Genomic DNA, 13,298 nt, shown 5'->3' on the forward strand with positions numbered 1-13,298 from the left:
ATGTTTGTATACACACACTCATTTAATCCTCACAACGATTCTATGAAATAGTACTATGAAATAGTAGGCAAAAGATGCTGAAAAATTTTCTCCTAATGATACGAACCAAAAACTAGTAGAGCTGAGATTCAAGCTCAGGCAGTTCAAAGCCAAACTTTGCAATTTTAACCTCCAAACATTCTACACTACAGAATGGATAGACAATTACGGGAGAAAAACAAGTAAACACTCACCATAAAATGAGACAAAGATACTGAATAAACACGTATGCTAGAATACAGACAGATCTCAATGAATCAGGTGGCTGCTTCCAGGAAGAGTGAAACCTCTTCCCAAAACTGGTAAAAAATGGTTAAATTCTGGGAAGTGAAAAGGTAGGGGAACATGAGGAGTCTCTGCCTTTTCATCTTACATCCCTCTAACATCATGCGGTGTGCTTTTTTTTTTTTAATTAGGAGTACAGATTGCTTTAAAATAAAAATAAAGGTGTTCCCATTGTGGCTCAGTGGGTAATGAACTCCACTAGTATCCATGAGGACATGGGTTCGATCCCTGGCCTCAATCAGTGGGTTAAGGATCCGGTGTTGCCACAAACTGTGGTGTGGGACACAGACATGGCTTGGATCCCGAGTTGCTGTGGCTGTGGCGTAGGCCAGCAGCTACAGCTCAAGTTCAACCCCTAGCCTGGGAATCTCCATATGCCACAGTTGCAGCCTAAAAAGACAAAAAATTAAAAAATAAAGTAAAAATAATATCAACGAAAAATTAAAATTTAATTTTAAAATTAAAAAAAATTTAGGAGTTCCCTTATGGCACAGTGAGTGAAGGATCTGGTGCTGCAGCAGCTATGGCACAGGCTACAACTGTGGCAAGGGTTTGATCCCTGGCCCAGAACTTCCACACGCCATGGGTGTGGCCAAAAAAAAAAAAAAAAATCCGACATTGTCACTGCTGTGGCTTGGGTTGCTGTCATGGCACGGGTTCAATCCCTAGCCTGGGAACTTCCACAGCGTGGCCAAAAATATAGATATATATATATTTTTTTTTTTCACTCTCCTTTAGGGAATCTTCCCAGAATTCCTCACCCATCCAAGTTAATTACCCACTTCAGTTTTACCTCTATTTTGTAGATACTTCTGTTGCATTCATCACATTATAATTATCTGCTTAAACTTCTTCCTTCACTACTAAATTGTGAGTTCTTTGAGCAGAGCCTTAAGACGCAGTAACAGTGCTTGGCACATTAGAGAAACTCAAATGTTTGCTGAACTAAACTGAAATAGGGGAACCACCTACAGTAACCTGAATTATTTAGAAAGAGGGTCCAGGAATTCCCGTTGTGGCGCAGTGGTTAATGAATCCGACTAGGAACCATGAGGTTGCGGGTTCGGTCCCTGCCCTTGCTCAGTGGGTTAAGGATCCAGCATTTCCCTGAGCTGTGGTCTAGTTTGCAGATGCGGCTCGGATCCCGTGTTGCTGTGGCTCTGGTGTAGGCCGGTGGCTACAGCTCTGATTCGACCCCTAGCCTGGGAACCTCCATATGCCGCGGAAGTGGCCCTAGAAAAGGCAAAAAGACAAAAAAAAAAAAAAAGAAAAGAAAGAGGGTCCAGTGCTATATAGATCACAGACATCAACCAAGAGTCAACTTAAATTATACATGTGAAAAGATGAACATTCATTCTTATTATTTCTAGCTATAGGAGAAGCTCATTTACAAGGAGCATGAAAAATAAAGCTAGATGCACAGTTTAAATCCATTCAGCAAGCCACGTGAGCTTAGTCAAGTCTCAATTCTCTGTGCCTCAATCTCCCCATTTGTAAAATAGGGCAAATTATATTTACCTTACAACATTGTTCTGGAGATAAAATGAGTAACGTGTGAGCATACAGTAACATAAAAAGCCTGCCCTTTCCTTTTACTAATTGAGAAGTTTAAGATAAGAACACACAGTTCCCATCATGGCTCAGTGGAGACGAATCTGGCTGGCATCCATCAGGACACAGGTTCAATCCCTGGCCTTGCTCAGTGGGTTAAGGATCTGGTGTTGCCGTGAGCTGTGGTGTAGGTTGCAGACACAGCTAGGATTCTGCGTTGCTGCAGCTGTGGCACAGGCTGGCCACAGCTCCGATTCGACCCCTACCTGGGAACTTCCACATGCCTCGGGTACGGCCCTAAAAAGCAAAAAATAAAGAACACAACAGGATGGCCTCTTTTAGGAGCTAAAAGAATCAGAATTCAGTGGAAGTTCTTTTGTTTTCTTTTTGTTTGTTTGGGGTTTTTTGCTTCTTGGGGCCACACACTGGGCACATGGAAGTCCCCAGGATAGGGGTTGAATCGGAGCTGCAGCTGCTAGCCAACGCCACAGCAACTCAGGAATTGAGCTGCATCTGTGACCTATATGACAGCTCACAGCAATGCCAGATCCTTAACCCACTGAGCAAGGCCAAGGATCAAACCCCCACCCTCATGGATACTGCAGGAATCCAACTAGTATCCATGAGGATGCAGGTTCAATCCCTGCCTTGCTCAGTAAGTTGGGGATCCAGCACTGCCGAGAGCTGTGGTGTAAATCGCAGATGCAGCTTAGATCCCACATTGCTGTGGCTGTTGCATGGGGCGGCAGCTGTAACTCCAATTCGACCCCTAGCCTAGAAACTTTCATATGCCATGGGTGCAGCCCTAAAAAAAAAAAAAAAAAAAAGTTCTATGCAAGGCAATGTACTCATCACTTTATATCTTTATATCCAATACCTCATTTAAATCTTCACAAAAATAGTACCTACCTCAAAGGATTGTTATCTCTAGTTTACGTATGAGAAAGGGGAGTAACATGCAATTTGTTCAAAATCAGAAAACTCTCAGGTTTTAGAACTGAGTCTCAAACCTAGGTCAGCAGCTTCAAAAACAATACTCTTTGCTATTACACTATATTACAATAAATAAAGCATTTATATTAATATTTAGGACAACTTATTAAAAGTCTTCTTATAAGCAAGCATCTATTTCTATAGACTCTTTGAAAAGACTTATTTCTCCTATGTTACTTCTCTCGAACTTTTCCATTAAGTAAGAATGCTTATCAAAAGTCTGAGCCCTTTCCAAAGTAGTTAAATCTTCCTGGAGTGAACTTATTCACTAGCCAAAAAATAATGACATAGTTCGTGCTCTGCTCCCTTTGGTTTCTCTCCTAACCTACTTACATCCACTCCAGGTAGAGCATTCCGTTATCGACCTCCTGCTTGGCCTGCAGCTTAGCTTGCCGATACACTTCTGAAGTTTCCAGTTCACAGAGGCCCAGTTGCACAATATTAGGAAACGGCTGTCGTCCAAGAAGATGTCCATTTAAAGATAAAAACTCCTGGAAATTCTCACAGACTGTGCCATCCTATGAACAAAATGAAATTTCTTAGAAACATAACCAGAGCCAAGAGCTGACATTTTTCTGTTTCTGTGATCTTGTCACTTTAAAGGCTTAAATGAGATATCCTCTCCATGAGCTAAAATTAAATAGCCAACCATTAGGTAACAAATATACAGTGATCCTCTTCAGCTTTTTAAACATAGGGTAAAAAAAAAAAATCTCATTATCAAAGTACTACTTTCTTAACACATTCTCTTTTCTAAAAAAAAAAAAAAAAACCACTGAACTTTTCTCCACTTTTAAACCAAGGTCCTGGCGTTCTCATTGTGGATTAGCAGTAACAAACCCAGCTAATATCCATGAGGATCCAGGTTTGACTCCTGGCCTCACTCAGTGGGTTAAGGATCCAGTGTTGCTGTGAGCTGTGTGGTCACAGATACGGCTTGGATCTGGCGTTGCTGTGGTTGTGGCTATGGTGTAGGGCAGCAGTTGTTGCTTCAATTTGACCCCTAGACTGGGAACTTCCACATGCCACAGGGTGTAGTCCTAGAAAACAATGACAACAAAAATCCTCAGTCCTACCCACATTCCCAGAAGTGGACGCAAAATAATCAGAATAATCAAAGATTAAACTAAGAAAATGAATGCTCTTGTCTCAATTTTTCTCATCTCCAATTTTAAAACTAGAATTAAACGTCAAAACGAGATGTCCTATAAGAACTTATTTTTTTCATATTAATATATACCTTTTCATCCAAAATATGCCTATATTCCACAAACTCATGAATCAGATGAGCAGGGCCTACAAGTTCCGTTTTTGCTTTAATCCAATCCAGGGAGAACATTAAAGCACACAGTTCCTTAAAGAAAGAAAAAGTTAAGATCAGGGCATCATTAAAGAGATCAAAGAATTTTAAGTCTACCATCATTTATTAATACTACGAAGAGAAACTTCACAGATATCTAGAATTTAAGGATGAAAAGGAACACATCATTAACAGTTCCAAAGAAACATAAAATGGACCTCACACCTTAACTCAAAATAAATTTCAGTTAAAGACATAAATATAAAATAGAAACTTCAAAAAAATACTAGAAAATATAAATATTTACTATTTTTGTAACCCTGGGGCAAAGAAAAATTTTAGAAACATGACACCAAAAAGAAAAATAGTGCTACATTTAACTATATAAAAACTCCAATCTTGGGAGTTGCCTCATGGCTCAACGGAAATGAATCTGACTAGCATCCATGAGGACACAGCCTCACTGAGTTAAAGATCCAGTGAGTTAAAGATCCAGTGCTGTGAGCTGTGGTATAGGTCGAAGACTTGGCTCAGATCTGGCGTGGCTGTGGCTGTGGCAAGGCCAGCAGTTGCAGTTCCAATTCGACCCCTAGTCTGGGAACTTCCATATGCTGCAGGTGTAGCTTCCCCGCAAAAAAAAACCTCCAATATTCAATACAGCAGAAAATACAAATAAAATTTAAGACAAAAATAAACCAAGAAAAATTTTATTTACAACATGTACAAGAGATGAGGGCTTGATATTCTTTTTATAAAATATTTTTAAAAATCATAAGAAAAGGTTAAACAAGAGTTCCCACTGTGGCACAATGGGATGAGCGGCATCTCCACAGCACCAGGAGGCAGGTTCAATCCCAAGCCTGGTGCAATGGGTTCAAGGATCTGGCGTCGCCACGGCTGCATCAGAGGTCACAACTGCAGCCCGGATCTGATCGATCCCCAGGCCCAGGATCAATCACAGTGCAGCCAAAAAAAAAAAAAAAAAAAAAGATAGGAGTTCCCGTCGTGGCGCAGTGGTTAACGAATCCGACTAGGAACCATGAGGTTGCGGGTTCAATCCCTGCCTTTGCTCCGTGGGTTAACGATCCGGCGTTGCTGTGAGCTGTGGTGTAGGTTGCAGACGTGGCTAGGATCCCGCATTGCTGTGGCTCTGGCATAGGCCAGCAGCTACAGCTCTGATTCGACCCCTAGCCTGGGAACCTCCATATGCCGCAGGAGCGGCCCAAGAAATGGCAAAAAAAAAAAGACAAAAAAAAAGATAAACACTCCAATAAAAAATAGCTAAAGGCAATGGATAAGAGCCAATTCACAGGAGTTCCCGTTGTGGCTCAGAGGTAAGGAACCCAAACTGATGAGTATCCATGAGGACACAGATTCAATACACGGCCTTGCTCAGTGGGTTAAGGATCTGGTACTGCTGTGAGCTGTGGTGTACGTCGAAGATGCAGCTCGGATCCTGAGTGGCTGTCTGTGGCTGTGTATAGGCTGGCGGCTATAGTTCCCCTAGCCTGGGAACTTCCATATCTTAACATATGCCACAGGTTTGGCCCTAAAAAGCAAAAAAAAAAAAAACAAAAAAAAAGAGAGAGAGAGCCAATTCACAAAATAAAAAGTACAAATGGCCCAAAATCTCACCAGTACTCAAAGAGAAAAAACAAATATTTACTATTTTTTAATGTTAGATTTTTAAAGACTAAAAGAAATAAGAATATTAGCTAGAGGAGTTCCCTTGTGGGGCAGTGAATTAAAGATCCAACACTTTCACTGTCCAACTCAGAGAGATGCTGTGGCATGGTTCAATCCCTGGCCTGGGAACTTCCACATGACACACATGCAGCAAAAAAAAAAAAAATTATATACACACACATATATAAAAAAGCTAGAATCAGAGAAAATGAACACTGCCACACGCCGCTGGCAGTGATGTAAATCAGAGCACCCTTCTAGAGGAGACAGATAATCCATATTAAAACTCAAACTCTACACATCATTGACCCAGAATGACACTTATAAGTATGTCCTAAAAAAATGTTATATGAGTGTGCTTAAGCAATCTAACCATCCCTTAACCAACTAGCCCAGAATTTCATTACAATATCACAAGGTCAAAAAACACCTGAAAACAACCTACATGTTCAACAGTAACTGTGTGGTTAAGTAAAAGAGGGTACAGATATGTACTGGAATAACATCATTCCAATGTAGTTTATTAGACTACATTTGATAGGTTCCCAAAAAAACAGGCTCTAACAATACATCATGTTTGCAACCAAGAAATAATGTACCCAAGCACAGAAAAACTATTCAAAGTAGTTTCCCAAAATTTTAACATTTTGAGTAGATAATCATGACTTCAAATATCATCTATGTGCTGATGACTTCCAAATTTTATCTTTAGTCCATAATTTTCCCGAAGTTGTGGCACAGCAGGAACAAATCCAACTAGTGTCCATGAGGATGCAGGTTCGATCCCTGGCCTTACTCAGTGGGTCGGGGATCCAGCGTTGTGCTGAGCTGCGGTGTAGGTCACAACCTTGGCCCAGATCCCACATCGCTATGGCTGTGGCGTAAGCCAGCAGCTGTAGCTGATTCGACCCCTAGCCTGGGAACTTCCCTATGTCGCGAATGCAGCCCTAAAAAGCAAATAAAAAATAAAAAAATTTCCCCAGAAATCCAGATTCATATATCCAACTACATATTTGAGAGGTCCATTCAGAGGTCTTCATATGTACACCATTTAATATATTCCAAATGAGCTCCTCCCTTCACCCCTGCAAAAACATTTGTTTGACCCACAGCTATCCTCATCTCAGTTCATGGCAACTCTAATCTTTCCATTGCACAAGCCTGGAGTCATCGCTGATTCTTTTTTTTTTTTTTTCTTTTTAGGGCCATACCTGTGGCACATGGAAGTTCCCAGGCTAAAGGTCTAATCAGAACTGTAGCTGCCAGACTACACCACAGCCATACCAATGAGGGATCCAAGCCACATCTGAGAGCTATACCACAGCTCACGGCAACACCGTATCCTTAACCCACTGAGCGAGGCCAGAGATCAAACCCACACCCTCATGGATATCATTCGGGTTTGTTTCCACTGAGACACAACAGTGACTCATCTCTGATTCTTCTCTTTCTCTTACAAAGCACATCAAATCCATGAGCGAATCATGATGATTCTATGCCAAATCATCACTTCCTTTCTCCTTGCATGCTTTTTCCTTGTTTTAAGCACTTACTACTCCCTGACACAGTGTAAATTTATTTGTCCGTGTCAGTCTCCCCCTGAGAATGTGAGTCAGTGACAGCAGGGACTTTGCCTACAGTCTATCCTTGACAATGAAGAATAGCACCCGTATACAAGAGGCACTCCATAAGCATTCGAGCATTCATTCAATGAATAAACATACTTTCCCACATTCCACTTCCTCTCAAAACTTAAGAACAAACCCATACTGCCCACAAAGGATAACTGCTGGTATAAAAAGAGTGAATTTTTAGGTGGTTCGTTTACTGCAGTTACTAAGCCACCTGCAGGTAAAAACAATAACAAAAGCAAAATTACTGGAGTTCCCTTTGTGGCTCAGTGGCTTACGAACACCACTAAGCTCTGTGAGGATGAGGGTTTGATCCCTGGCCTTGCTCAGTGGGTTTAGGATCCTGCGTTGCTGTGGCTGTGGTGTAGGCTGGTAGCTGTAGCTCTGATTCAGCCCCTAGCCTGGGAATTTCCATGTGCCATGACTGCGGCTCTAAAAAGCAAAAAAAAAAAAAAAAAATTATATAGGCTGTAATCCTATTTTTACTAATAAAACAAAATTCTAAACATAGGACAAAATAAAAGATAAAATAATTTTTAAATGAGTCATCTTACTTTGTGCATATTAGCATTGGCCATGTGATAAGCCAGAAAATTGTACCAATACATGCAGTCCTCCTGATCTGGTGAAAGAGTGTGTCGCCGGTGATGTCTCTGGAACTGAGTGATCATCTTCTTGTGTAGATCCTGAAACCCAAATGAAACATTTCAGAGGACAGAAACAATTTCATAACCTAAGCATCACACAAACTCTAGATTCCAAAGCTATTTAAGAATGTACAGAGAGGAGCTCCCATTGTGCTTCAGCAGTAATGAACCCGACAGGTATCCATGAGGATGCGGGTTTGATCCCTGGCCTTGTTCAGTGGGTTAAGGATCCATCGTTGCCATGAGCTTTGGTGTAGGTCACAGACAGAGCTCGGATCTGGCGTTACTATGGCTGTGGAGTAGGCCAGCAGCCATAGCTCTGATTGGACCCCTAGCCTAGGAACCTCCATGTGCAGTGGGTGCAGCCTAAAAAGACCAAAAAAAAAAAAAAAAGAACATAGAGACTCTCTCCAAAAGATACTTATTAATTACACAAGAAAAAAAGAAAAAGAAGTACCTCTACAGTGAGAAACTTTAACCAAGCGATCACTGGTAACATCACTAATAATAAGACAAATCAACACCCTGATGTGGTACGCTTTTGTAATGTTACTGCAAAAAATATTTAACCTCGATCTAGCCAGGAGAAAACATACGACAAACCCAACTGAGGGACATTGCACAAAATAAATGGCTAGTACTTTTCAAAAGTGACGGTGAAAAAAAGAAAGCTGGGAAATTTTCATCGATTTGAGGAAACGAAGGAAACATGACAATATTGTTCACTACAGAATTCAAAATCAGAACCCAACTAAAAAAAGAACATTAGTGGGAAAGCTGGTAAAATTCAAAAAGTCTGTGGACCACTTAACAGTACTGTATCAATGTTAATTTTTTGGCGTTAAGAATGGTATTATAGTTATATAAGATCTTAGTGGGGAAACTGAAGAGTATTTGCGTAGAAACTGCACTATTCTGAAACTTTTCTATTACGTCTAAAATCATTTCAAAATTTAAAGTTTTAAAAAAAATGTACAGAGGTGCAAGTACCTGAAGCTGGCTGCGATTCTTCTCTGTAAGGAAATCTACTTGAAGGTCATGTAAATAATAAAGAAATGACTTTCCATTCCGATCACAGAATAAGAGAGACTTATTAACAAACTCCTGCAGTATGTCTTCGACTTCTTCGGTTTCCATGTCCCAGAGAATACATAACACCTAGGAATCAATTTAAGCATTTCATGTGCCACAGTGTACAATGACCAGGATTGCAGACAAGATGCTAACACACAAAAAAATCATTTCTTAAAGCCCTGAGAAATATCTCCATTTCGTAAGAACCTCAAATATTTATCAAAACAGAAAAAAGGAAAGACTCTAAGAAAGTCAGACACTTCCCCAGCCTCACTACAACCACTGAAAGACAGGTAACTCTGGCAACTCACCTGAGTTCAACACCAAGCCCTTGATGAATATAAAGGGCTAGGAGTTGCCGTCGTGGCGCAGCAGAAACAAATCCAACTAGGAACCCAAGGGTTTGGGTTTGATCCCTGGCCTCACTCAGTAGGTTAAGCATCCCGAGTTGCTGTGAGCTATGGTGTAGGTCGAAGACATGGCTCAGATCTGGCGTTGCTGTGGCTGTGGTGTAGGCCAACAGCTATAGCTCCGATTCGACCCCTAGCCTGGGAACCTCCATATGCCGAGAGCGTGGCCCTAAAAAGCAAGGCGGGGGGGCACTTTCTAAGAGCAGTGGGATTTCTACACCCTCCAAACCACCAGCTTGGTCACTGCGTTTCCTTCCAATATCCTCTGTAGTAACATCCTCAGCACTAAACCAAAGGTATATGCCATAAATACCCAAGGACAAGGACTGCTGGTCCTTCTATTACCTTTGTAGGCACCTTAACATCTTTCTGAAGGATGGAAAGATCTGTGTAATAATCTTTGATGTCTTCTCGGAGCATTTCAACACTTATCGACATGGCTTCATCCAGAGCTTCATAATCATAAGATGAAGATTTCCTTATCCTCTTAAATTGCTTATTCTGAAGTTGCCTGAGGTAGTAATCCCAGCGGTTGGGAAAATCACGTAAAAGTGCACCAATTAAAGACACGACAAGAGGAGAACCTAAAAAATACAAAAAGTCATTGTGTTAATACTGATTCGTTTCCAAATTACCACTAAGTAAAAAATCAATTTGTCCTTAGGAAACAATTTCTATCCAAAGCCTTAAAATATTTATAACTCTTGGATTCACGTCAGGTATTTATTCCAAGGAAGTCATTAAAAATAATGACTATTTCAATAAGGATAATTCATTACAGCATTATTTAAAACCATGAACATTCTTAAACAATAACAGGCAAATGACTGAATAAAGTATACCACAATATTATGCTACTGATAAATTTTCTTTCAAAAGATATTTAATGACACGGGAGAATGCTCAAGATTTGCTATATACAAAGGACAAGAGTCAAAATTACATGTCCATTATAATCTCAATACTTTTTATCATTTTTTAGTTTTACTGAATCCTAAAATAGCATTCATAGCTGATTCATAACATTGTGATAGTTTCTGCTGAACTACGAAGTGATTCAGTTACATATCACATTCTTTCTCAGATTCTTTTCCCATATAGGATATCACAGAATATTAGGTAGAGTTCTCTGTGCTACACAGTAGGTCACCATTGACCATGCATTCCATAGACAACGGTGTGCATATCAATATTTCTTCAAGGTTTTATATGTCCTAAAAGACTGGGAGAAATATCCTCATGATGCTAACAGTTATCAGATTATGGATAATATCTATTTTTTCTTTTAAAATGTTTCAAAATGTACATGTATCACTTCTATAAGGAATATGAATCATGCATTTTGTTTTCTAAGTTTAAGATATTTTTAAAAGTCAATCAACTCACCCCCCTATAAATGATTTAAACTACCCCCAAAAGCATGCAACTCTCTCTGAGCCTGCCCATGCTCTCTCCGCATGTATCTTCTGTAATAAACACTTTGTCTCCCTAAAAAAAAATAATAATAAATTATCTCTAAGCATTAACAATGATGGATGGAGCTCCCATGATGGCTCAGTGGAAACAAATCTGACTAGCATCCATGAGGACAAAGGTTAGATCCCTGGCCTCGCTCAGTGGGTTAAGGATCCGACATTGCCGTGAACTATGGTGTAGGTCGCAGACATGGCTCGGGTCTGGCGTTGCTGTGGCTGTGGTGTAGGCCAGGGGCTACAGCTCCAATTCAACCCCTATCCTAGGAACCTACGTATACCACAGGTACAGCCCTAAAAAGACAAAAAAAAAAAGATGGAAAAAATAATCTTAAGAGCTAATAGATTGACTATACAATATTCTAAATTTCTGTGTGTCAAAAAAATACTATAGAAGTTCCAGCTGTGGAAAAGAGGTTAAGAATTCAACTGCAGCAGCTCAGGTCACTGTGGAGGCACAGGTTCGACCCCTGGCCCAGTGCACTGGGTTAAGGATCCAGCATTGCTGTAGCTGTGGTGCAGGTCACAGCTGTGCCTCAAATTCAGTCCCTGGTCCTGGAACTTCTTTATGCCACAGGTGCAACCATAAAAATTTTTTTAAATTTTAAAAAAAATTTAAAAAAACCTACAAATGAAATTTAAAGGCAGACAAAAATGGGAGAATATTTGGAAAACTATGACAAAGGGCTAATCACTTCCACAGAGTGTCTAAAAAATCAAAAGAAAAAGATTCAAAGGTTCCTTAAAATGCAAATATTCAATAACAAGTAAAAAGTTGAATAACTTCACTAATAAAAAATGCAAATTAAGAAGATGACACTGGAGCTCCTGCTGTGGCTCAACAGGACCGGCGGCGGCGGCATCTTAGGAGCCCTGAGACACAAGTTCAAGCCCCAGCCTGGCACAGTGGGTTAAGGATCTGGCATTGGTGCACCAGCTGCAGCCTAGGTGGCAACTGTGGCTCAGATCTGATCCCTGGCCTGGGAACTCCATATGCGATGGGACAGCCTAAAAGAAGAGAAGAAAAAGAAGAAGACAGCACCATGTTTTAATTATCAAATTCAAACATTATTCCTATAAAACCTCAACCAAAAAAAAAATTAAAACTCTGACTCTCATTATATTTTTTATCCTTTGACAGCAGAGGTCATATCTTCATTTTATTCCATGCATAACATATTATACATGTTTGTTAAATATTATTTTAACTAACGAACAGATACCAAAATATCACTATCCATTTATGATATCAGCAAAAACTAAAATACTAAATATTCTAATAAAATTTTTGGATATTCATGTGTTAAAATGTCATATTCATTAGCTTAACTTACAAAAGGGTAAATTAATATCTCTATAACCCCCTCATATACAAATTAAATAACTATACCTTTACATTCTTTTATAATACTGTGAGCTTGTTCTGGCAAATCTGCTTTCTTCATATTAACAAAAAGGGATAAAATTTCAAGTCCTTTTTCTTTTCCTAAGCCACTCTCCACAGGTATTACATATTTAGGACCTGCAAAATCATAAGATAGAGTAACCAATCTGCTATTCCACATATTTAAATGTAATGCAATTAAAACATAAAGGTACCATAAAAAGCAAATTAATAATCCTTACCCATTACTGAATCTGTAACACTCTTGTCTCTAGTTGTAAGAAGAATCTGACACTGATTGTCAAAAGCTTTTAATACCCAAGGATCCCAAACATCATCCAAGATCAACAGAGACCTAATAAGAAAAGACAGTACTGAGTCACTAATGACATTGATTTTAAACTTCCTTTAAAAAAAACGAATGTGGAGTTCCCGTCGTGGCACAGTGGTTAACGAATCCGACTAGGAACCATGAGGTTGCCCTTGCTCAGTGGGTTAACGATCCGGCGTTGCCTTGAGCTGTGGTGTAGGTTGCAGACAAGGCTCGGATCCCACGTTGCTGTGGCTCTGGCGTAGGCTGGTGGCTACAGCTCCAATTAGACCCCTAGCCTGGGAACCTCCATATGCCGAGGGAGCGGCCCAAAGAAATAGCAAAAAGACAAAAAGACAAAAAAAAAAAAAAGAATGCCACAAGTGTTTTTCCTTTTTGATCTACAAAATTTAAAAAAGAAAGAATAGGAGTCCCTTGTGGTGCAGTGGGTTAAGGATCCAGCATTGTCACTGAAGCAGCCTGGGTCACTGCTTCTAGATGCAGTTAAAAAAAAAA

The 13,298-nt window shown here is 40.0% G+C and overlaps 1 protein-coding gene across 4 annotated transcripts in view; it reads right to left on the bottom strand.

The window, feature by feature from the left end:
• The window catches only part of APAF1 (apoptotic peptidase activating factor 1), a 91,655-nt gene that overhangs the window by 59,480 nt on the left and 18,877 nt on the right, over positions 1–13,298 (bottom strand). For all 4 annotated transcript variants that reach the window (XM_047788218.1, XM_047788217.1, XM_047788216.1 and 1 more), the window contains 7 exons: positions 12,715–12,827; positions 12,479–12,610; positions 9,962–10,200; positions 9,123–9,290; positions 8,040–8,171; positions 4,109–4,222; positions 3,202–3,386 (listed from right to left, as the gene is read on the bottom strand). In XM_047788218.1, the coding sequence (XP_047644174.1) occupies positions 3,202–3,386; positions 4,109–4,222; positions 8,040–8,171; positions 9,123–9,290; positions 9,962–10,200; positions 12,479–12,610; positions 12,715–12,827 (1,083 nt within the window). The remainder of the gene's footprint in view (positions 1–3,201; positions 3,387–4,108; positions 4,223–8,039; positions 8,172–9,122; positions 9,291–9,961; positions 10,201–12,478; positions 12,611–12,714; positions 12,828–13,298) is intronic.

Source organism: Phacochoerus africanus, chromosome 7 (genome assembly GCF_016906955.1).
Source record: "Phacochoerus africanus isolate WHEZ1 chromosome 7, ROS_Pafr_v1, whole genome shotgun sequence".
Classification (NCBI taxonomy): domain Eukaryota; kingdom Metazoa; phylum Chordata; class Mammalia; order Artiodactyla; family Suidae; genus Phacochoerus; species Phacochoerus africanus.